A 24,524-nucleotide genomic window follows, 5' to 3' on the forward strand; every position below is an offset into this window, starting at 1 on the left:
GGCTATTATACATACTACAAGATCACCAAATAAATAACATATGTTCACTAGGAAAATCACATGGCAGAAAACATCAGGCATCACCGTCATAATGCAATGTAATTTGAAGTAGAAAACAAAGATCAAGGAGGTGCCTAAAACCGTCCTGAAAGTGGTGACAAAGATATATATATATATAGTGCATCAGTTATCCACAGCAATAGACAATACAAAAATATATTGAAAATTTTTTTAGATGAGAAGCGACAGACATCAGGCCACTGGATTACTGATGACATGATTGCGTATGTTGGACCTGTGTTCAGAGATCCTCACCTTTAGTGGTCTGGTCGTCTTGCCCACATATGCTAGGCCACACGGGCATCTCAGCATGTATATGACATTTTTGGTATTACAGGTGATAACTCCATTGATGTTGAAAGGTCTGCCGGAGCTGGGGTGATTGAAGGTGTGTGTTTTCTGTGTGAAATTACACTGAGTGCACCGGCCACATCTGTAGTTACCATGAGGGACAGGCTGGAAGAACTGGGGCTTCTCAGGTGTTGGGAGGTGGGCTCTCACCAGCATGTTTCTTAGATTAGGTGGTCTCTTATAGACCATCCGAGGAGGTGAAGACAGGCACTTTAACATGGAGTCCGATTCAACAATGTGCCAATGTTTGCTGATGTGTTTGATTTCTTGAGCAACAGGTGAGTACTGCATGATACAGCTCACTCTGGAGTCCAGTGTTTTAGCTCTAGTGTGTTGAAGACATTCAGTTTGTGATACATTTTCAAATTTGGTGCGTGCATTTGTGACCCACTCACGTTTGTATTGTCTTTGGAGGAAACGTCTCTCCAGGTCATCGGCCTGGGCTTGAAAGTCAGCTTCAGAACTGCAGATGCGCCGGATGCGGCTGAACTGTGAGAGGGGCAGGCTCTTGATCAGCGGTACAGGATGGAATGATGTGCCGTAAAGGATGGAGTTTTTATCAGTGCTCTTACGATATAGGTTGGAGCTGAGTTTATTATGGTCTCTGCACACAAGGACATCAAGGAAGTTCATTGTGTCCATGTCATAACTCATAGTGAATTTCAAGTGGCTATTGTTGGTGTTGATAAACTCATGAAACTCCTTGAGCTGACCTTCTGAGCCACTCCAAACAAAAAATATATCGTCTATATACCTCCTCCAATTGGAGATGAATTGTAAATGGGGGTTGCGTGGTTGGTTGAAGACGATATCTTGTTCGAAGAATCCGCAGTAGAGTGAAGCAAAGCTGGGTGCCATCTTGGCTCCCATGCTGGTCCCTGACACCTGGAGATAGAATTCAGAGCCAAAGAGGAAAAAATTGGAGGTGAGTACAATCTCAATGAGCTCAACAATGCAGCTACTGCTGGGGGTACAATGAGTGCGTTGATGCAGGAAAAATTCTGCAGCCCGTAACCCTCCTTCAAAAGGTACATTGGTGTACAGAGACTCAATGTCCATAGTCACTAGGAAAGATTCAGCTGGCATCTGGATAGACTGAATCATTTTGACAAATTCCATAGAGTCTTTTACATATGATGGAAGTGCAGTGACTGGAGGCTGAAGAAAGTGATCGATAAAGGCTGAAATGTTCTCTGTGAGTGAGCCAATGGCCGCAACAATGGGCCGACCAGGGGGGACATCTGTGAAGTTTTTATGTATTCATATACAGCCTCCAGTCACTGCACTTCCATCATATAAAAGACTCTATGGAATTTGTCAAAATGATTCAGTCTATCCAGATGCCAGCTGAATCTTTCCTAGTGACTATGGACATTGAGTCTCTGTACACCAATGTACCTTTTGAAGGAGGGTTACGGGCTGCAGAATTTTTCCTGCATCAACGCACTCATTGTACCCCCAGCAGTAGCTGCATTGTTGAGCTCATTGAGATTGTACTCACCTCCAATTTTTTCCTCTTTGGCTCTGAATTCTATCTCCAGGTGTCAGGGACCAGCATGGGAGCCAAGATGGCACCCAGCTTTGCTTCACTCTACTGCGGATTCTTCGAACAAGATATCGTCTTCAACCAACCACGCAACCCCCATTTACAATTCATCTCCAATTGGAGGAGGTATATAGACGATATATTTTTTGTTTGGAGTGGCTCAGAAGGTCAGCTCAAGGAGTTTCATGAGTTTATCAACACCAACAATAGCCACTTGAAATTCACTATGAGTTATGACATGGACACAATGAACTTCCTTGATGTCCTTGTGTGCAGAGACCATAATAAACTCAGCTCCAACCTATATCGTAAGAGCACTGATAAAAACTCCATCCTTCACGGCACATCATTCCATCCTGTACCGCTGATCAAGAGCCTGCCCCTCTCACAGTTCAGCCGCATCCGGCGCATCTGCAGTTCTGAAGCTGACTTTCAAGCCCAGGCCGATGACCTGGAGAGACGTTTCCTCCAAAGACAATACAAACGTGAGTGGGTCACAAATGCACGCACCAAATTTGAAAATGTATCACAAACTGAATGTCTTCAACACACTAGAGCTAAAACACTGGACTCCAGAGTGAGCTGTATCATGCAGTACTCACCTGTTGCTCAAGAAATCAAACACATTATCAGCAAACATTGGCACATTGTTGAATCGGACTCCATGTTAAAGTGCCTGTCTTCACCTCCTCGGATGGTCTATAAGAGACCACCTAATCTAAGAAACATGCTGGTGAGAGCCCACCTCCCAACACCTGAGAAGCCCCAGTTCTTCCAGCCTGTCCCTCATGGTAACTACAGATGTGGCCGGTGCACTCAGTGTAATTTCACACAGAAAACACACACCTTCAATCACCCCAGCTCCGGCAGACCTTTCAACATCAATGGAGTTATCACCTGTAATACCAAAAATGTCATATACATGCTGAGATGCCCGTGTGGCCTAGCATATGTGGGCAAGACGACCAGACCACTAAAGGTGAGGATCTCTGAACACAGGTCCAACATACGCAATCATGTCATCAGTAATCCAGTGGCCGTACACTTCACACAGGCATCCCACAATGTTTGTGCTCTCAGATACATTGGTATTGAACTTGTCAAACCACCTAGCCGTGGTGGCGACGTGAACTCTTTATTGCTGAGGAGAGAAGCCTTCTGGATATACACGCTTGGCACCTTGGCCCCTAAAGGGCTAAACGAGGAGTTTGACCTAAGACCTTTCTTATAGTGTTGCTATAGTGTTGCTCTGTTGTACTTTATTACTGTTGTTATGCACTTTTTGTGACTACTCTTTATTATGCCTGGTTGCTACAATGTACCTTGATAATGATTCCTCTATGCTGACATTACTGCTCGAGCCTGTGGTTGTTATTGTTTTTGTGCTCTGATTACATAGCTCCATTGCTCCAGTTTTGATGTCTGTCGCTTCTCATCTAAAAAAATTTTCAATATATTTTTGTATTGTCTATTGCTGTGGATAACTGATGCACTATATATATATATATCTTTGTCACCACTTTCAGGACGGTTTTAGGCACCTCCTTGATCTTTGTTTTCTACTTCAAATTACATTGCATTATGACGGTGATGCCTGATGTTTTCTGCCATGTGATTTTCCTAGTGAACATATGTTATTTATTTGGTGATCTTGTAGTATGTATAATAGCCTCTATCTTTTATATTTCTTTCATCACATGACATGTCAGGTGACCTGTACATCTACTTAAGCAGGTGTGTTAATTACTACTTTCATGTCTGATGAAGGGCTGAGCCCGAAACGTTACTTCTCTTGTGGTTGACAATAAATTGTCACGGGAGCAATTGCTGGTGTGCGGTCTTCTTCTTTTTTCTACTTGTGTCTCCTTTGTGGACCTGCACCTGGCCTCACGTTTTTTGGGATGTGCGTGTTTTTGTTCTCACCTGAGTATATTACTCTTGATTTAGTTCAAGGAAGTGAGAGGTTAATAGTTACCCTTTTATAGATGCGAAACTTCAAAGTCAAGGTCATATGAACTTGGGTGTAACTATGCACACACACACACACACACACACACACACACAATTATTGATCATAGTAAAGTGGCCAAGAAAATTTCTGAAGGTAACGTCCTCATATTGTGTTGTTCTACACACAGGTTACATAACAAACCAGTTTTGGCAACTTACACAGAAAACAAACACAGACAGTTTTCTGCCAAATACGACAAAGGTTACAATTGTCACAATTACAATTACTAACCCTGCACTTTAAGTTTTGGGTGTTCATTTTGTGTTTTATTTTTACATAATATTTCTTTACTGTCATGAATTGTGTCTTGGTGAGACATCCATTCCCCACGTAATAGAAATTAGGTATGATCCAATTGTTTTGTTTACTTTTTACTTGTGCTCTGGATATAATTTCAATAATAAATAATTTTTTATATTAACATGATAATTTTATACATTTAATACATAATTCAAGGGAGAGCACATTCATTGTAGCCATCTAGTCATTGTTTTTTATGTAAATATGATTGTTAAGTACAGTAGCGGGTGGTGTTTGAGACCAGGTGCTCTGATGTCATAAAACTATATTTGTTGCTAAATGGCTACCTATCGTGCCCTATGTCCCAGATCTGATAGACCACTAGACATCCTCCATCCCAGGGAACGGAGGGTTCCTCATTCAACTTTGGTAGCGTGGAGACGACAACCAGAGGAAGTGGAAATAGACAGGAATGGAAGCATTATGTCAACCCCTTGTATGGAGGCATTGATTGTTTATCAAAATATCATCTGCCAGATCTTCCACGGTTTCCTGCAGATATGCAGGCCTGTGAAAGAAAGGATGTTGTCAACTGCAACGTTGCTAAAGTTGTGAAAGGGGCTGAAGGAATGGCAGGAGGCGTGGGGAGGAAGGCAGCCAGGGGGAGGAAGGCAGGAGAGGGGTGTTTGGCACGATTTGTGCTATATTTCCAGGAAAAGCTTTCTTGGAAATAATGTTATACTGATGCATGTGTGCCTGCAGAGCCAGAGGGGAAAAAAAACACAGCTACACATGCACACACATTTGTACACACACAAAACATTTTGACGGATCTCAGCGACACCTGCCATCTGGTCAAATCATTCACTGATATAATTTAAAGCCATTTTGTACTTTGTTTTCATCTTTTGTCATAGAAACCATCTCCATGGCCTTCAACCCATGTGATAGCCTACAATCCTGTTCTCTTTTTCTCTTTTCTTTTCAGACACTCTCATCCTTGTACAGTTTCTCTTCCTCCTTCTGCTCCTCCTCTTTCATCTTCATACCTTCCTCCTTACTTTAGCCCCCTCATTTCCCCTCCTCTTTCAAAAGTCACCCCATCTTCAGCCTATCTTTTCTTTGGCCGGTGCTCTGGGTGGATCCTAACACCCCCCTCTGCGCTCTAAATAGGCTCTTCTGTTACATTATAACTGGGCTCTTACTACAAGTTAAGGGCAAGGTTGGTTCACTGACCTCTAGTGACCTTACTTTAAGCTAGAGCTAGGCGATGTAGATATGTCGTGTATGAGGATTAGTGACTGGGGAGAAATGCATTTTTCTCTAGTTGTTTGTCTTTCTGTGAGACTGCTAAGAGGGCCCTGAATAAGACCTTTCAGGAAGATCTACTGTTACATGTTGTAATTTCTTTTTGTTCTCTTGCCATCATCACCAAATGGCCAGGAAAAGATAAGGTTAAGGGGTGTCATTTGGAGAATTTCAGACAGCAGATGCACAGGGTTCAAAGTCTGGATTCTGAGGGGCAGTTTGAAGTTACTGCAGAGCCAAAGGAAGGTTGAAATTTTGTGCCGAGACGACACTTTCTGAAAAGGTTTTTTTCATGCAGTGGAAAAATTAAGGACGTTTTACCCATGTCGTCTTCGTGGTAGATTATTGAGTGGTGGTCTGTCTGGTTGCTGGTGTATCTATGGACCGGCTCTATGTGATAAGTCCCATTGTCTGTGTGGATGGTTCCCTCAAATTGACCCTGTAACACAGAGCCATGGCAGGCTGAACCATGTTCACCTGCAATGACAGGTCAAGAGAGATGTCAGATGTGAGATTACTGAGGTGAAACAGACAGACAGAATAAACAGATAAGATACTGAGAGAACTGTGAAGATTAGAGGCCATGCTCAGACATCGCAGAGATAGAAGAGGTGAGATATGAGGCAACAGCGACAAAGCAATGAACTTTCTCATTGAGTCCAATCAGATTTGCCTTGTTCCGCAGATTTCAAGAATGTTTGGCCACAAACAGATGTTTACACTAATGTTTTATCCAGATGTTTTATATAAATCATAGAACCACAAATTGCTGTTGACACTATGTTATCAATCAATCAGATTTATGTAAAATCATTCAGATTTTCTTTAGAGTTTACCTAAATGTACGTTTTTGTCCGTATAGCTTTCCTTGTGGTACCCACCTTCCAATTGTCCAGAATATAAGTGGGAGAGGTCGGCTGATGTGGAACCGTTTTCACTAACCACCATGAAATTTTGGGAAAATGCGGCTGCATTTCGTCTCAAACGCAGACGGAAAGTTCTGAAGGAAAACAAAAACACAAACAGCTGTGGCCAAAGCTTTGCACTGCGGTGAAATGTGTAGATCAATCAACAGCAGGTAAATATGTGGACTAATCCCTAACTAATGGTTGACATACTGGTTCAGGAACAGGTATTGTAGTGTGGTTTAGAGAGAATGCTTTTGAATGCAATGTTAAAGGAGAATTCCGGTCATTTTCCCAGTGTTGGGGGGAGCAAAAAATGCGACTAAAATTGATGCAGGCAACCGGAGTTACACCATGGCTACCCAGCGCTAGCGATAGCGACAACGCTAAACTATGGGGGCAAATTTTTCAACCACAACAAACACTCAAAAAACAATCAAATATGAAATATCTATGGTACATGACTTGAATCCTTATGACACACCACTGAACTCATAGTGTAGCCTACAGTATAAACAGTATAAACTTTGTGTTTTTGCATGTAGTCACTCACCTCAGATAGCCTAACTCTGAAACATCCTGGAAAGACATTACTATCCGATCACAGAGCGCCTGCTCTCCGCCACAGAAACAAACACTTTTTCCTTGTTGTGATGATTTCTTTACAAAAATAGACGGTCGAGCAGTGCAGTGGTAATGTCCAAAATATCTCCGACTGTTTATTTTTGTAAAGAAATCATCACAACAAGGAAAAAGTGTTTGTTTCTGTGGCGGGGAGATAGTAGCCTACCTAATGTCTTTCCAGGATGTTCCAGAGTTAGGCTATCTGAGGTGAGTGATTACATGCAAAAACACAAAGTTTATACTGTTTATACCGGTTTATACTGTACACTATATGAGTTCAGTGGTGTGTCATACCGATTCGAGTCGTGTACCATAGATATTTGATTTATTGTTTTTTGAGTGTTTGTTGTGGTTGAAAAAAATGCCCCCATAGTTTAGCGTTGTTACTATCGCTGATAGTGTGATGATGTAACTCAATCAATCATCAATTTTAGTCGCATTTTTTGCTCCCCCCAACACTGGGTGACCATCAGGACAACGATATAGGGGTAAAAAATGACTGGAATTCTCCATTAAAGCCCTCGTCCCTACGTCACCACATTCACGCGCATCCCTTGGCTGCACACACAGAGAGGACCGCCCCTTTATGCCATTCTCTCTCCTCATTGGATAAAGGTTGTAGGATACAAGGAAAGTTTTCTCCTCGGCTTACAGCAGAGCAGAGTGACTGACAGACCCGTGTTTCAGACCAAACACTTTAGGTGATTGCTGTCGGAAGATATAACTATTTAGGACTTATATTAACACAAACATTCCGCTTACTTCTGCTTTAATGAAACAGCTTCTCCAGTTAGGGAACTGCACCATTACCTGTGAAAAGCAGTGAAGTCCAGGTGTAATGTGTCTTGCTGAGGATGTGTCGCTCTTCTGGCTCTCAGGTGCATCTTGTGAAGATTCTCCCTGTCATATGACAAGCCCTCATAATGCTTTATGTATGGACTGATGTCACTCACAGCACCTGATAAATAGGGAAACAAACATGTTAGAGGACAAAGTTAAGCACAAGCTCTTGCCCTTTATGTTTATTGTCTTCATTGCAGCAGTTCATGTAGAATCTCCAATCATAAAATTTGATAACTATGCTTATAAGATCCTTACTTGTCATTACAAGCCACACTGAAGGAACATAAATAGTCAAGAAATGGACAGACATTGGACTTCATGACCACTTTGGAAGTCATCTTCACTTCACTTTCATGACAGTTTACAATACTGGTAATCTGAATGAAATGTAATTTTGCACTCATACATGCAAAATTGCCTGAATGGTCAATTTTCTAGATACCTTATCTGAGCTAACAGCATACTACAGCATGTCAAAGTTGACATATGTTTTGTGCATATTTCTTGTTAGACTTCAGGTTGTGCGCCTGGGTCTCTCATTGGGCAACATGAAATGGTAACTGCCTCATCTTTCAGAGATAACTATCCAAATGAAGTTTCATTTGGTGCTGCTCTGTTGTTGTGTTTGATTTTTACCATCCATGGAGCCTCAACATGTATTATTCCCATTCCCATATATTCCCATATTCACTCAAAAATATGAATCATGATTCACCATGTTGCAGAGTAACTTATACAGTGGTGCAGATAGAAAATTAAAAACGTTTTTCTTTATTTTGACTGATTGTTCAAAGTGAATGGTCAGCAAAAACCACAATAATCGTAGCCTACCAGGTGAAACCTCTCATTACACTCCAGAGAAAGCTTTGGTAAAATGCATGCCCTGTCCTGTTCAAGGTGTTATTACTTTCTCACTGTGGGCCCCTCCTGAGTGAATCATACATACTTAAACCTTGAATAAATAGATGCTCCCCATTAATCATAACACAAATTCAAACACTCGACCCACTTCACTGTCAGATTTTGCATTATGGGGCTTCTGTTCGCTGGGAGGACAGGTTGAGACATGCCTGAGCAGAGAAGAGGTCAGTCCACCGCAGCAGCCGAAAACTGCATATTCACACACACACACACACACACTAAGATGGTGTGACCCAGACAGTGAGTGACACTCACACACTCACACACACACACACACACACACACACACACACACACACACACACACACACACACACACACACACACACACACACACACACACGCACACGCACGCACACACACGCACACACACGCACACACACGCACACACACACACACACACACACACACACACACACACACACACACGCAGCTATACAACCACAAACAAAACCACATAGCCTACTTATTCAGGGCGCAGTGCAAGGAAAGCCCTCACACACACACACACACACACACACACACCGGTACACACTAATCTTCACATTCCACTACCACACTACCTGTAATCCATTCACGGCAGTCGACCAACACCAACAGCAGCCAGTAGTGTTGAACCCCCATGTCTCCGCATTGGTGTGTTTTTTGTTTTTCTTCGCCCCTTACCGTCTTCTCTTTCTACTCCTTTACTCACTTCTGTCTCTCTTTTTCATCCCTTCTTTCTCTTTACCTCTCTTCAACAGTTTCGATCCTGTGGTCCTGCACTGGAATGCCACTGATGGAAGTTCAAGCCAGAACTCGGCATGGAGATATGAGCACTGACAGTGAAGAGGCATATTCAGACTTGTTTGCTAGAAAGTCATGTGTTGACTGAGCCTATCTGTGTAGTTAAAGGAGGGGTTTAGGATGGAGATGTAGATTACTTAATTAAAAAAGGAAGAATGACGTGGAGATTAAATACATGTTTAGCTGTCATTAAAACTGAATAAGTTTATATAGGAATCTAATTTGAAGTAGGGCTAGGAGCCTATTAAAGATACTTGACATGTTTACCATCTTATTTTATCACATTAGCATGTTAACATTTCATGCAACTCCTTTTGATGTATGTCCTTTATTCTGTGATGGTTTTGTAATTGCATTGCAGTCAAAGGTGAATTGGCTTTAAGGTTTAATGTCAAAAGAATTAAGGAAGGGGAAGCTGTGTACTGCCATGAAACTGGCTGAGGGGGCCACCGACAAGACCAGCTGGAGATGTAGCTTGAATGAGGGCTGGGTGGTTGGCACGTGAACACTGGCTAAAGGCGGGCATTGGAGTAAGCTACTGCACAGGCGAACACTGGTTAGTAAACAAGCTTAAGAGCAACAACCATTTAGCCCCCGGAGATCAGGGAAGAAAAGTGGCCAAGAGTAGCCCCACTGTGGACTGAATGATCTGAGGAAGAGTGGAGAGAAAGCAGGGGACCCTTGAAGTTTGATGAGATGATTGGCTGCAGGTGTGGAGTGGAGCCAGGAGAGTGAAGCCACGCCCACACACATACTGTACAGACACAACAAAGGAGGAAGAGATATATGAGGAAACAGGCAAATGCATAAAAAACACAAAGGAGGATAAAATAAACTAGGGTCTATAGGCCGAGCTGTGACATATTGGACCAAAGATAATGACGATAATGTCTCAACAAACTGGTCCATCCTGTGGACACTGAGATGTTCAATTGGCTAGGTGAAAATTTTATGGTAAACAATCCAGTAGTTGAAGATCTTGCCGTCCTTTGAGTGAAACTGCGAGTTTAGCTAAAAACCTGAAATAGAGTTAGGATGTCATTGATAATAAATGTCAAACTGCAAAGTCTAATTAACTTTGTCTTTACCCTTACAAAGGAGAGAGTCTCCCACGGGTCTTATTATAGGCCCACGTGTGGTCAAGAAAGCACTAAAATGGTTGGAAATATGAGAAGGAAACAATCATATGAGTCACACTGGGTTAGAGGTGTTTCTAAACAAAGGGTGACAGTTTTAGAACATTTTTAGGAACAACAAAATGTGAAGAGGAAACATGACGCTGTTTGACCTGAACATAAGATAACTTGAAACAATGGTTTTGCTATTGAAAGTAACCATTGGATGACTAAAGGCCATCCGTGTAGGTACTTCTCATGTGTTTCCTTTTCCCTGTTGAATAACTTCTGCTGTATTACATAAAAAATCGACACCAGTTTATATTTCCTTGGTGGGATAATGTGTTGCAGCAGTTCAGTGGCCGCCAGGATATACTTTTCAGATAGTTACAGTCATGTATACATGGTGGGGAGAAAGCCATGCCAACAGTATCACCAAGGCAGATGGTTGCTGTCGCAGGGGCTGACAACACACACATTCCTGCAGAATCTACTATGAAAGATCAGATGAATGGACTAAAAACACATTTTCTGGGTAAAAATAAAAACCAAACAGCTACGCCAAGATCTTTACAACAGGAAGAATCTGGCACATCGTGTTTGAACAACCACCGAACTGATTTACTGTCCTTGAAAATGGTCTCTTACCACTAGACTGTATTTTCTGGAGGCCAGCTGGTGCTAAAGATTTAGGGCCAATAGACTGATAAAACACATAATCCAATCATTATAAAAAATGTGCACAACCAAGTTGAAGCCAACACACCACTGAGAGGAAGCTGTTCTTTATTCTTTAGTTGTATCCTCATTAGCTTCCAGGTACTCCTGCAAGTCTTCCCAAGGTTCATAGCATAAGAAATAATAGAGTGAAGATGAGCAAAAATCTGCCTTGATTTAAGAGGTTAATTCAGTGATGTCTGTTTTATGTCTGGGGGTCTCTCTTTTTTCTTTGAAGTTGTACAACTATGCCGCTCTTCTCTGATCCTATTTGGGTTGAAGGGATTGGGACCTTACCTCTGATGCATATGGCCTGACCATCATTAAGACGGTGATGACATAACATCTATTACATATGTCATGTCTTAGCTGGGCCATGTCCGGCTGGATGAACCTAATGGGTGTCACACTTGAGGAGCTGCAGAAAGGTTCCTGGCCAGAGACACTCACTTCACCACTAACTTTACTCACAGGTCAGAGTTTCACAGCCTGGTTTGGAGCTTAACCTCCCCCATCCTTCAATCATTCACTGACTGCCTCCTCCAGAAACCTCCTGCTCCACTCTCATTGGCCAAGAAGGGATCACCCGGATCGCACCCATGACATCACACACTCGGACACGCCCATGAGTACAGGCTTGCACAAATATGCACACACACATACATTTGCACCCTTAATAAAATTAAGTGTAACTTAACACTGTTGCCTTTTGAAGAGGTTTTGCATTTGAACCTATGCACAAAATGCATAAAAATAAAAAGGAAATCTCAAAACATCAAGGTAGCAGCACACCTGTGCAACCTTTATTAGAGTACAAAAGACCCCTTTGTGGAACCTTTACCTTTCCTGTCATTAGCCTTTTTTTTCCAAGTGTGGAAAGGTTACTCTAGGACACTGCCTTGAAATGGCGAGGTGACTGAAACATAAGATGTCTCTCGTGAAATGTGATTTGAGTGTAGCATTTTAAATTTTGTTGCCATCGCTGCATTACTTGTAACATTCAGAAAAGCTACAGTATACCAGAATCTGGACAAGCGTTAAGAAGTTAAAGCTATGCTCATTTCCCATGCATTTCCCACATGATTAGATCTCAGTTCTTTTTAGATTAACTTCAAACTATGTACGTAAAGAAAAAGAAATTATTCTCAGGCCGCGCTACTGCAACCGATCCTTTCAGTTCTGGGAAAATGTCCACATTTAGACCCTCTGCTCTCCATTCAAGATCGAGAAGATTTTTTTCTTTGGGTCTTACATGATGAGAAGTTCTCACTGCTGGGCTGACATGTTTTGATGGGGGGGGTTCTGGTTGCCTTTGAGGCTAATTCAAACCAACACTACACATGACATCCAATCTGACCCCTACAAATGTCTGGTATTTAGTACCAGACAAAAGATCATGGGATAATTAGTGCGACTGCAGACCCTTAGCAGGTTTCCTTGGCTCTCTGAGGGTTCATAGGCTATGGGAATTATCAAATCACATCTTTCTGCTGACATAGCCAACTGTGAACCACTTCACAGACCTGACCCACTTCACAAAGGGCCACAGCTTACCCTTTCTTCATGCCTGGGCACCGCACAATATCCAGTCTGTGTCACACTCCATAATGAGTGCATTGTATTCAAGGCGTTGACATAGATCTGAGCTGAACAAATAGGCAAGCTGCCATCCATCTCTATTTATTGATGCATCTGATGCCTTTGCCTCAACTCTGATAGCTGAGACAGAGACATTCAGAACATGGAGGACTAATTGCATCTTTTTCCATCACACTAATCAATTTATTCTGAATACATAACAGTGGACAATTGTCACTTGTACACTGATTGTGATGAGCATACGAGTTATATAAAAAAAAAATTACAAAACATGCCTTCACATTGTACTTCCATAAATGAAACAGTTCCATCTAATCATGGGCAAGTACTTTTTTTGTTGCAAATTACATGGCTGTTATTTACTTGTTGCAGATAATGAAAAAGATCTGGGGATCATTTGAAGGCAAACTTATCACAATAACAGCAAAACTCACTCAAGTGCCAGCTCTCAGTTTCAGAGAAAACGGCAGTCGCAATCAATGGAAGTATTAAACTTTTACTTTTTCAATCTACTTGCAATGCAATGACGCCCCCTACAGGAAAACCCCCCAAATTAAACTTAAACACCATGGAGCTGCATTGGATCTGTTTTGTTTGTTTGTTTTTTCATGCATAGCCTGCCTTTATTTTTTGTTTTTATTTAGTTATTTACTTATTTGTGAAACTGTGATAGTTGCAAACTGTGGATTCTTTATTATTATTATCTGTCATCACTGTTACTTTCTACAGCCACAATAACCAAATGTCCCAGTATAACACGATGACGCAGGTGAATAACATCAAGATGAAATGAGAGACAGTTACAAAGCGGTGTCTAATAAGACACCACACTGTGGTTAACACTGAGTGCAAATATGTGCAGTTATCTTTGTTTGCTGATATTTAGTAACACCCACCAATGTTGCATCCAGTAGTTATATCAAATATTTGAATATCTTGTTGTAATGAGAAGATTCACAGTAGATTTTTCTGGCTCACAGCCCCACCTTGAATAAATCTCATTCTTTTCCATCTAAGGCCCAAGGTTGTGACGTTAAATTACCCAAAACAAGAAGTCAGACAAGGTCTTTTGGACAGAAGATTACAGAACAACTGTAGGGGCTATCAGTAAAGATAGGAACAGTCTCTGCCCACTAAATTAACATAGAGATAAAGTGTATTTAATATGGCTCTGAAGTAAAAGAAAATACTGATACTAAAAAACATCAGTAACCTTGACACATGGCGGATGCAAGCTGGTGATGTTGAAATATCTAACTTCAGGATACAGTCCTAAAAGGTCTCCAAACAGGGATTTTTCTAAGAATTTCAGGAAATACCTAAAATGTTTCCACATTAAAAGATCATGAGTTTTGTGGTGCACAGCAAAGAGCAGTGGCAATAATATTGATATATGTGTACTTAAGTTATTTGCCCAAGAAAAAACTTAGTTTGCCATTATGCAATACACCATCTGCCTACATGATCTGGAACAAATGGCTCAGTGTCAATGATACTTTGGTCAGTAGACTGCGTCAGTAAAGAGAGTTTTCTCTTGCAGAGCCAGAAGAGAGGATTTCTGTACGGCATGCTGGCACATAGACTCGACCCTACCTTGATAAAACAAGAAAAAGAATGCAACTTTCACACAGATCCCTTTTCCCTTGGTTTGTATCTTAATTTAACTTGACCACACAGTCTATGCAATCAGAACAGTTTTAATGATGCCATCATCACTGAATTTTGTACACATGACAGGTTTCAGCACTTTTTAAAACTCTGGTCAAATCAACAGTTGGTTACAACTGACTGTGACATGTGTGAGTGACATATTGAGTGAGTGAAATAGACAAAACAGACCTTGACAAACAACAAAGTTTTCAAAGTGTTCTTGTCTAATCTTATAAACACAAAAAATGAAACAAACAAATGAAAGAAAAATGAAGTGTTTGTTCAAAATCCAAAATGTAGAACACTGTGATCCCAGTTTATGGCGCCACCAACCGGAAAATATTACAGTTCAAGCATACGATTGGAGTAACAGATCATGTATAGTCAGAGAAACACTTGTGTACAGGAAACTTTCTGTTGCATTAACCTGTCAAAACATCTTCCATGAAAAAGGTCAATCAGTTTTACCCAGTGCTCCCTATTCAGCATGAGGAAGGTCAGTAGCACAGCGATGTTGCTGTGAATGAATGTTTCTCTGAGCAAACACCACTATCATGTTTGTACAGTGTGTAAATGGTAAAAAACAAAACAAAAAAAGTAAGTGATATTTGCAACTTCATTTTTAAAGAGGAAAGCTTAAATTGGTTAATCTCAGTCAAATGAAAATGTATGTATTTCTCATTAGTGAGAAAAAAGTTTGCTTTTTAAAAAGTTGTTTTACTCATTTAACTGTTACAATCCCAGACAACCCTACCATTTATCCTGACTGGCTTAAAAAGACTTTTACCTACTGAAGTAGGAGCAAAAATGTGGAGGTCAAATCAAGGAAACAAGGCACAACCAAACAGAACTGCAACCACAAAGTGAAACACTGTGATTTTAAACAAGTGTGTTTAATATAGGTCTTGTTTGTGCCAGAAATGTCTGATGTAAACATACAGCAACTCATTCTTTGTTCAGGTTTGGATTCCAGTTGTAACAAAAACATCCAAAGGACTAGGAGTCAGGGCTGTCTTGGTGCACCTCCTCTTGGTAACTGTACTGTTCTTCAATCCCAGAAGGGGGAGCTGCTCACAAACTTAATACAAGCGACTGCACCTTCTTAGCTGTGGAGACATGAGGAGAGGAGAGGGACACCTCTACACAAAGAGAAAGCAGCAAAACTTCCTCCCAAGGACAGAGGGGGAATGGGTGTGACTCAGCAGAGTAGAAACACACAAAAAAAGCTGGTTTGTGACTCTGTTGCTGCAATTCAAAGAGTTTGAAATAATAAAATAAGGTGCATGTGTTCTGAAGTGTTGTAAAACAAACTTGACTAAAATAGTTTGTGATGCTCTGGGATGGTGGTTGGGAAAATGGAGGATTCATCGTAACAGCCATTACAGTGCATATGCATCCCATAAAAGAATGTGTGTGTGCGTGTCTCCTCATTTGTTTATACTGCTGATGACAAATGACCTCCTTCTATCAGTCTCTAAATGAAGCCATATGTTCAACAGTATGTGGCTGAGCTAAAGGGATACGGACCTGTTCTCAGCCAACCACACACACGCACTCAGGCACATTCTGCATGCATTGCTCTCTCTCTCTCTCTCTCTCTCTCTCTCTCTCTCTCTCTCTCTCTCTTTCTCCTTCGCCAGCTGCACCTCCAAAGTGTAATTTATATACAAGTGTAATATGTTTTTCATTGTTGAACGGATATCAAGCTGTTCTAACATGTGTAACGCTACAGTGACCAGTGGAGAGAGATGTAAGAAAATGTTACAGCTAAATAAGCATGGGGAAAAAAATGTATGAATATAATAGTAAATAGTATACCAGAGTGCAGTCCTTTATGGGAAGGAAATGGTGCCGTATAGAGAGAGGCATGAGAGTAAGAGTGTAGAGCAGAAGTTCAGCAGTCAGAAGTTACTCCTCTGGTCTGACGTGGGTGGGAAGTGCAGTCCCACATTGGGAAACCCAGGAGGAAGACATTTCAGGCGAGGCTGGGTGGGGTGATGTCCAGGTTGCTGCAGGGCAGGAAGGGGCAGCCAGCAGTCACAAACTGGTCGTACAGTGTTGTAGAAGAAGGCTGCATTACTGTGGTCTGCACATTTTGGGGGGGAGTCCCTTGCACCGGCAGGACTGTAAGTCTTTAATGTGAGCAGCCAGTGGAGGGAGCACAGGAGGGGGGTGAGAACAGAGTTTTAGGGGGAGGTTAGAGTCGAGGCAGGCTGCACTGTAAAAGGATGAGTTGCTGGGGATGGAGAGAGTGAAGTTCAGCCAAGAGGGAGTTACAGTAAAGACCAGAGTCTGGATAAAGAGCTTGACTCAGAATGTGGAAGTGCACCAGATGTTAGATTTGGTCCAGTTCATGTGAGATTTAGCAGTAGCAAATGCTTCTCACCCAGTCTTCCCCACCCCACTGTCTTGTCTTGTTTCTGTTTCATTTCTAATCCAGGAATAGTGCTCATCACTCATACACTGACCTTTGACCCCTCATGACTGTGTTGGCAGCGGCAGCAGATCTTGGTTCACTCAGCTGGGCTGTGCTGGCAGCTTTCAGCACCATATCAGCAGAATGGCTGTTGGATAACGTCATGCATTCTTCCTGCATGTGCCCTCTAAGTGTAGCACCTAGATAACCTCAGCAATACAGTTTGGTTTAAATGGTTACAGCTTTGCCCTTGGATAGTTCACCATTTAGGCTGAGATGTAGTCTGGTTTGATACAGTGTACTTACTCAAAAAAAAAGGGAAGTACATTTTCTATATGCACAAAGCTGCACTATTACATGTTTTTATATGAACACTGGGCCTGGTGGCTTTGTGTGATGTGGCGTTGCATGCACCGACACAACTCATAGAGAATTATTGCCAAACTCTGCAGCTCCCCTCAGCTCGACAGCACTTTATGGCCTGTTTTAGCTAATTGTTTTGGTTTTATGGCCCACAGCTTTACTGCCTCGCTTCAGCCCCACCAACCTGGTCTCCAGCAGCAGCAGCAGCAGCAGCAACAGCTGCTGTAGCTGTTTTTAGAAAAAAAAAACTCAGATAAAACACATTTTGTGCTATTTACACCATTACCAACTAACAGGCAGATAAAGTTAGTGATTAACATAAGAAGAATTAATTTGGTGGAAGCCAAAAAGACAATAAATACTGCACTCACATCCATCAGGTGACCAGAAATAGGACTCCAGATACATGATAATACCACTCCATGTCTGCTGGATGTAAATAATATGCTGTTTGCTCACATATTGACCATGTCAATATGTGCAAACAACATGCAAAGGCGACATGCAGATACTTGTATTTGTGCTATTCCTCTGAATACATTCATGGATTCCAGCTCATTTGTTGGCACATTAATGTGTGAAGTAGCCTTAAGTTGGATGTTGATCCAGTGTAGAGTCATGGTGGCCTGAATGTTTCTTCATGGTGACAACGCAAATTCATGCAGTTAATTATCAAGAGTCCCCCATTAGTTTTGCATCTCTTTAACATGTGTTACTAAAAAAAATTGTATTTTTTTTTTTTTATGTTCTGAGGTATGATGAGACATGAAGTCATTGACTCATCATCTAAAAATTAATCAATTTCCTGTCCATGTCAGTATGTCCCCGGCCCAGAGAGGCCTCTCCACTGTCAGTAGAAAAGGCCTACAGTGTATTTCCCCCCTGTCATGCTCTCTCTCATGAATGACTGTGATGAGGTGATAAACCCTCTGAATAACTGGTGGAAGACATGCTCTCATTACAGCCATTCAACCACAGGGATCTTTATTTATACATCGTCTATGAGCAATGTCAAAGAGGCAAATGTTAAGCCAGATAAGAGAGGGCGTGATGAAGCAGTGCCAAAACAGACACACACACAAACACACACATGGCAAAGGCAATAAAGGGAACCAAGGGTCGAGTTAACATGTTGTCATGGACTCACTGGGGCAGCACCAGGAGCTGAAATCACACAATATAATGTTTGTCAGGGCAACACACATTCACACGCGCACATCTTCATCCATATCATCCGGTTTATCAGAAAATGCTTCCTCTACGTATTAGACATGAAAGAAGTATCCTCACATCGCACATTAGTAATGTTTGTACACACAATTACATCACTTAGTAACATGTATCTGACAGTATAAACAATTAAATCAACAGTGCAACCACACACGCAAACCTGAATGTCGAGTGACAATGTCTGTAATTTGCCAAAATGAGCTACAACCTACATCAAAGTTTGGAACTTGTGTAATCCTCTTGACAATACACAAGAATTTCCCATAATGACTTGGCCTGTGGGTGCATCTTGTTTTTACAATTGCTCAAGATAATTTTCCCATGAGGGGGAAATGCATGGGGTCTATTTCCCACACTGCTCTTCTCTTAATGTGACTCTGAAAGCTGAGAGACATGAAAGTCTATCATCTCTGAGCTGCTTGTCACTGTCTCTGCCATAAAGATGCAGTCATGACCCGGACGCCCTGATAGTGAAATGGTATGAAAATGTGAGTTACAGCCAAACCATGTCTCATGAAAATGGCTGCACTTATAATGCATAATGGATTTACAAAAATAGACGACTTTCCTCCTTTTAAGTTTTGTCTCTGATTAAAAGTATTTGAATTTTGTAACTGCTTCACTTTTCATAAAGTCTTTCCACACTCACAGCTTCCACCCTGCTTTTCCCCGTCTCTTTCTGTAGCTTTAAATGTGACTATATCTTAGCGTATTCCCTAGTGAGAAGAGTTTTGGGGAGTTTTTTACCTTAAAAGGCCATGTGGAGTGGAGAGCTGGTTTCCTGTGGGAGGGCTTTCCTCTCTCTGACTCTGGAGCTGGAGGCCTGGCCCATCCTCATCCTCTCTCACCCTGACCGCTTTAGTCACTCCCACTTACACACACATACACGCCTTCCTTTTTCCACTCCCAGAAAAGTGGCAAAATCCAGCCATGGCCAGATGTGTGTGTGCATGTGTGTGTGTGTGAGCATGTGTGTGTGTGCGTGTGTGTGTGTGTGAACATGTGTGTGTGTGTATGTGTGTGCAATCTACACTGACCTCCTTACTTAACAGGAGGTGAAAACACGGTCGCACAGGAAAAAGGGTAATGGGAGAGACAAAAAGTAAAGACAGTAGGCAGGAGAAGGAAGTGGGAAAGAAAGGAAAAGGGTGTCAGGAATTAAAGCGTGGGAGGACACAGGAGGAAAATGAGAGAGATTTTGAACAGGGAAGAAGTGTGGAGTGGTGATAATGAACACAACTGTGTGGGATCATTTGAGGCTGAAGTCACAGAGGAATGCCTCGGCTCCCAGCATCCTGTCTGTCAACAGTCGGTGTGTCAGTTAGCCTCTCAGTCAGTCAGATAGTAACTGAGTCAGAGAGATGTTGTCCTTATAAGGACTGAAGACCAGGCAGCACTGATGAACCATAGGCCAGAGCTACGGCTGCTGGTGTGTCACCAGCATGTTGGAGTCATAACTATCACACACTGTACCAGTCTGACTTTCTCTATCTCTTTTCCTTTTGTCTATGTAAACTCAGCCTCGCTTCCATAAGTATAAGTGTGACGTCATTGTGTCTCTGTTTCTGTCTGTCTGTGTTTAATTAATACTCAGTTCAGCTAAACTTCAACAGTTTTAAAGGTGCAATATGTAAGAATGTGGCCAAAAACAGTTACTGCAGTCAAATTCAAAACACAGCGATCTCGTTTTTTCTCCCAGCCCTAGCGGCAGCTCAGTGGAAGCAGACCGGAGGCTGAAATGCCACTGACGCCGCCGTGACTGGGAAAGAGGGCTAGGTGGCGCAACATGTAAACACGTAAATTCAAAACATAAACATGATTTGCAGTCTGCAAAAAAAGATTTTTAATGCGAATACTCTGGCTGTGCTATTGTTGTTTGTGAGTTCATCATGTTATATGAACATTATTCCTGAGTCTCTGTGACATATTAGGAGGATTTTACGGCCAGTTGCTTTAGATTTCTTACATACTGTACCTTTAATGTTGACTTTAGCCATTTCATATGATTTTTGTCCCTGTATGGCTGCTGTTACTGTATGTGACATAATAATTTTAATAATGATTCCTTTACCTTTATAGCACCTTTAAAAACAAGAGTTTATGTGCTTCGATATGAAATTGAAACTCACAGGAACAAAAGGAGAAATACACTTAAGAACCATCAGTGGCAAAACACATGAAAGTCCAAGAAAACAATCAAAGCCACACAGCAATAAACCTGATAACGTAAAGTGAGACCACAAGGAACCAGTAAAATGTAATGTGATGCGATGATGCAGTTAAATGTGATACAAATAATAATAATAAAAAAGGGATATATATAATATAACAAGAAATAAGAATGCCTCGTTGTGTGTTTCAGGCTGATCCAGTAAGCCCATGATATAATGGTCATCAGCAGCAGAGGTTGTTGAAAGACCGAATCTACAACTTCAAAGGTATTGTAGGGCATAGGTTGTACTGTTGAAATTTACAGAGAAAATTAAGCTGATTCATTTGTATTATGAGGGACAAATGATCAAATCAATTTCCTCATTAATCTCTGTGTGTCATCTCTCTCTCTGTCTGTCCCTGTCTCCGTCTGCTCTGTTCTTCCCACAGGTATCTGACGTGTCCTTCAAATGTCAGTCTGGGAAGTCCTTACTTAACTATCTGTTGCATAACAAGGAATTCACTGGTAGTGGATCATGATTTACACATAAAAACACAGAGAAATGAATCCAAATCAATGGTAGCCTTGATGTTTCATAAATATGACGCGCCTACGGTCTCAGACTGATCTGGTTCAGGCCACAGTGCATTCAGAGTTAAGAGAGAAGTAAAGTTAGACATGTGGCATGCAGCAAAACACGTCACACTCCCTGATCCTCTCCGTATGTGAGCAATCAGACTCTTGTTTGTGCACGCTGATTTAATTCTCTCTATCTGAACCTGACCTACAGGTTTAAGCGTCCAGGTGGCCCGACAACAATTCTTCGCCAGCAGACTGACTTATTGTTTGATGATTACAGACCCAATACATAACAAGTATTTATCTAAATGTGGTGGAAGTAATAGGGAGCAGTCAAAAATCTGCTAGCCTCCGCCCTTTGCTACAGTCTTAATGGCTTCTGATACAGCGGCTTTGTACATTTCGAAGCACATTTTCAGATTTTATGGGTTAGGTGAAATTGTGAAACAGTCAAATGTGCATTTTCTGACATCACTTCTCGTATAGCCTGTGTGTGTGTGTGTTTGTGATTTCACCCCCACCAGAGTTACCACCAGTGACGTCCCTCTCTTGCCCCAAAGCACAGTGTAGTTCAGACATGCAGACTCACTGCTCATTGGTTAGTTGTGATCTAAACATCTGTGAAATACCTGTGAATAGGGCGTGTGTGTGTGTGTGTGTGTGTGTGTGTGTGTGTGTGTGTGTGTGTGTGTGTGTGTGTGTGTGTGTGTGTGTGTGTGTGTGTGTGTGTGTCATGACGTCACCTCAGGCAGCACAGAAGCTTGTAGTCATACAGGAAACATTTGCTTCTGCTTGTACAGACAAAAAGTTACAGCGGAGATGTGCCTCACTGTCGGTGTGTGTGTGTGTGTGTGTGTGTGTACGACTGTGAGTGTGTGTGTCACCAAAGTCCAGGTGGTGTCCTGTCTAGTGAGTGAGTCATGAGCTATGTATCCACCCTAAAGCCACAGAGGTTCACACACACATACACATACATGCCCGCAAAGAAGACTTCATGTTCAACGGGGAGGGCCACAGTTTGACTATACGATCGTTCTCTGTACAGCTGTATTCAGGACACCAGCTCTCTGCCTCTTCCTCATCTTCTCCAGTGTGCCCTGTTCTCCATCATAAATCAAAAACATACACTGCCACTGGTTACTCAACTTGCATTTGCAAAATATCTTCATGTTTAGTCTGGGCCCCTCCGCAGCATTTCTGTGGCCGAGCAGCAGTAAGGGAAAGCATACTTGGAACATCAGGGGAGGATATTGAAAACACTCAATTACACTCTTGAATTACTTGCTGAGAGGCTGTGTGGAAGATGGCAACGTTCATACAGTGAGAGTGTCCAGGAGGCTTACAGCTGCAGCTTCACAGAGCAGAGAGCTGCTGCTAGTGCACTTTACATTTTCAATGCAGGAGATGTTTTCAATGGTCTTTATGTCCAAGCTGTCAGTTCACTAATTTTGTTGCATTAAGTCGTGTTCTATGTTTATTTAAAATTTCCCATGAAGGGATTTTATTGTGGGATTTTTTTTCCTCATCTAAATCATATATTTAATGGCACATGATGTCAAAGTGTTAAAGGGAAAATATGGGACTTTGACGTAATAAAAATGACTAGAAATGTTTGTGCTTAACTCAGGCAGATAGAAAACAGGCGGTAAAGAGTCTAATATAGAATCCAGCTGGCTTTTTTCAGATCCCTAAATCTGGTTCAGTATCCCAGTGTCAAGAAAAACTGAATAACCCACCCACTAACCACTGGCTTTTAGTGTCTTGGCAGTTGTACTTCACCAGTCTAACTAATCTGGTAAATCAAAAATCAGTGTATGGATCAACACAACAATACACAGAAACTTTAGCTCTCAAATACTGCTGATGTTTGCAACAGGGAGTTTCGCTGTGGCAGAGACATTTTACAACATTTGTACTCGTCCGCCTCATCCTGACTGTGAACTGAAGCCATTGCTCTTGTTTTCATTGTGAAGCACACTGAGGTTGCGGCAGCCAAACAACAACAATACAAAGCTCTTCCTCCCCACATAACTACATTGTTGTTCAAGCCGCAGCCACAGTTGAAAGGCTGCCAGACACCAACTAACAGTTGATTATGAACCACAAGCTGTTCCACTAAGATCACCTGTCTGTCCAGAAAACATTTGTCTCTTCATCCTGTGTGTTTTTTCTCCCTCTGGCTGATACTTCCTGTTCCTGTTCCACAGGAGGAGGAGCATCTCAGTTAGGGATCCGTTTTTCTGCTCCTCCACATCACATGTTGCTCAGTTCAGCAAATGATGGTGAAGGTGTTCAGTAACAGATTACACTGTCTTACTGATAAGCACATTTCAGTAAAGGACTAAGAGGAGAGAAGAAATGAGGAGCTGATATGACACCATTGGGAAAACTCCCTTTGGCAAACATCAGAAGTATTTGAGAGCTTGTTGTTTTGATCCATAAATAGACTTTGGATTTACTAGAGTCATTATACTAGTTAGCTTAGTTACACTGCAGCTTCTCCAGTGGTTTAAACTAACTATGAAACATAGGTGTTCTCCAAGTGGAGCTTTTCATGTCACTAAGCGTTTGCTTTTTACAAACTAGTTACTGAGATTATAGGGACATTTTCAATTATTCATTAGTATAAAGTCCTCATCAAACAAAATTTCCAACATCTGACACAGTTTTTTTCCTGCTGCCATTGCCATTTGTTCTTGAAACAACCACACATGCAGCTGAATTACATCATCATATACCCATAAACCCAAAGCAGTTTGGTGATGACATGATAGAGGAAGCTCAGGCACCATCACACTGCCCCGTTGAGCATCACAGCTGAGTGACACAAATTAATCTCAGTTTCAATATTACTAATTTCATGTAATGTTTAGATATTTGTCATGTGTATTCCATGGCAGCTATTTTTGTGTTTTACTTTTCAACCACACCATGGCCTCTGTTTATTTTTTCACTGTGCAATAACCAATTAAAGTCTCCTTGACATAACATTGGACTTAGGCAGCGTAACACGGTCAGCTTTAATGCTAATATTTTGACAGTGTGATTACAACATGGAAACTCCTTCTCTCTCTTTCTCCGTCCTTATTTATCCCTCAGATCTCCCTC

General features: G+C 41.7%; 1 protein-coding gene across 1 annotated transcript in view; it reads right to left on the reverse strand.

The window, feature by feature from the left end:
• LOC310984493 (disintegrin and metalloproteinase domain-containing protein 10) overlaps positions 1–9,451 on the reverse strand; it is a 31,501-nt gene extending 22,050 nt beyond the window's left edge. Inside the window, exons 1-4 of the mRNA XM_083969712.1 lie at positions 9,373–9,451; positions 7,856–8,003; positions 6,398–6,516; positions 5,838–5,993 (exon numbers count right to left, since the gene is read on the reverse strand). Coding sequence (XP_083825838.1) covers positions 5,838–5,993; positions 6,398–6,516; positions 7,856–8,003; positions 9,373–9,433 — 484 coding nt within the window. The 5' untranslated portion in view covers positions 9,434–9,451. The remainder of the gene's footprint in view (positions 1–5,837; positions 5,994–6,397; positions 6,517–7,855; positions 8,004–9,372) is intronic.
• Positions 9,452–24,524: the final 15,073 nt, after the last annotated feature.

The sequence above is a fragment of the Trachurus trachurus genome (assembly GCF_905171665.1).
Source record: "Trachurus trachurus genome assembly, chromosome: 4".
Lineage (NCBI taxonomy): Eukaryota > Metazoa > Chordata > Actinopteri > Carangiformes > Carangidae > Trachurus > Trachurus trachurus.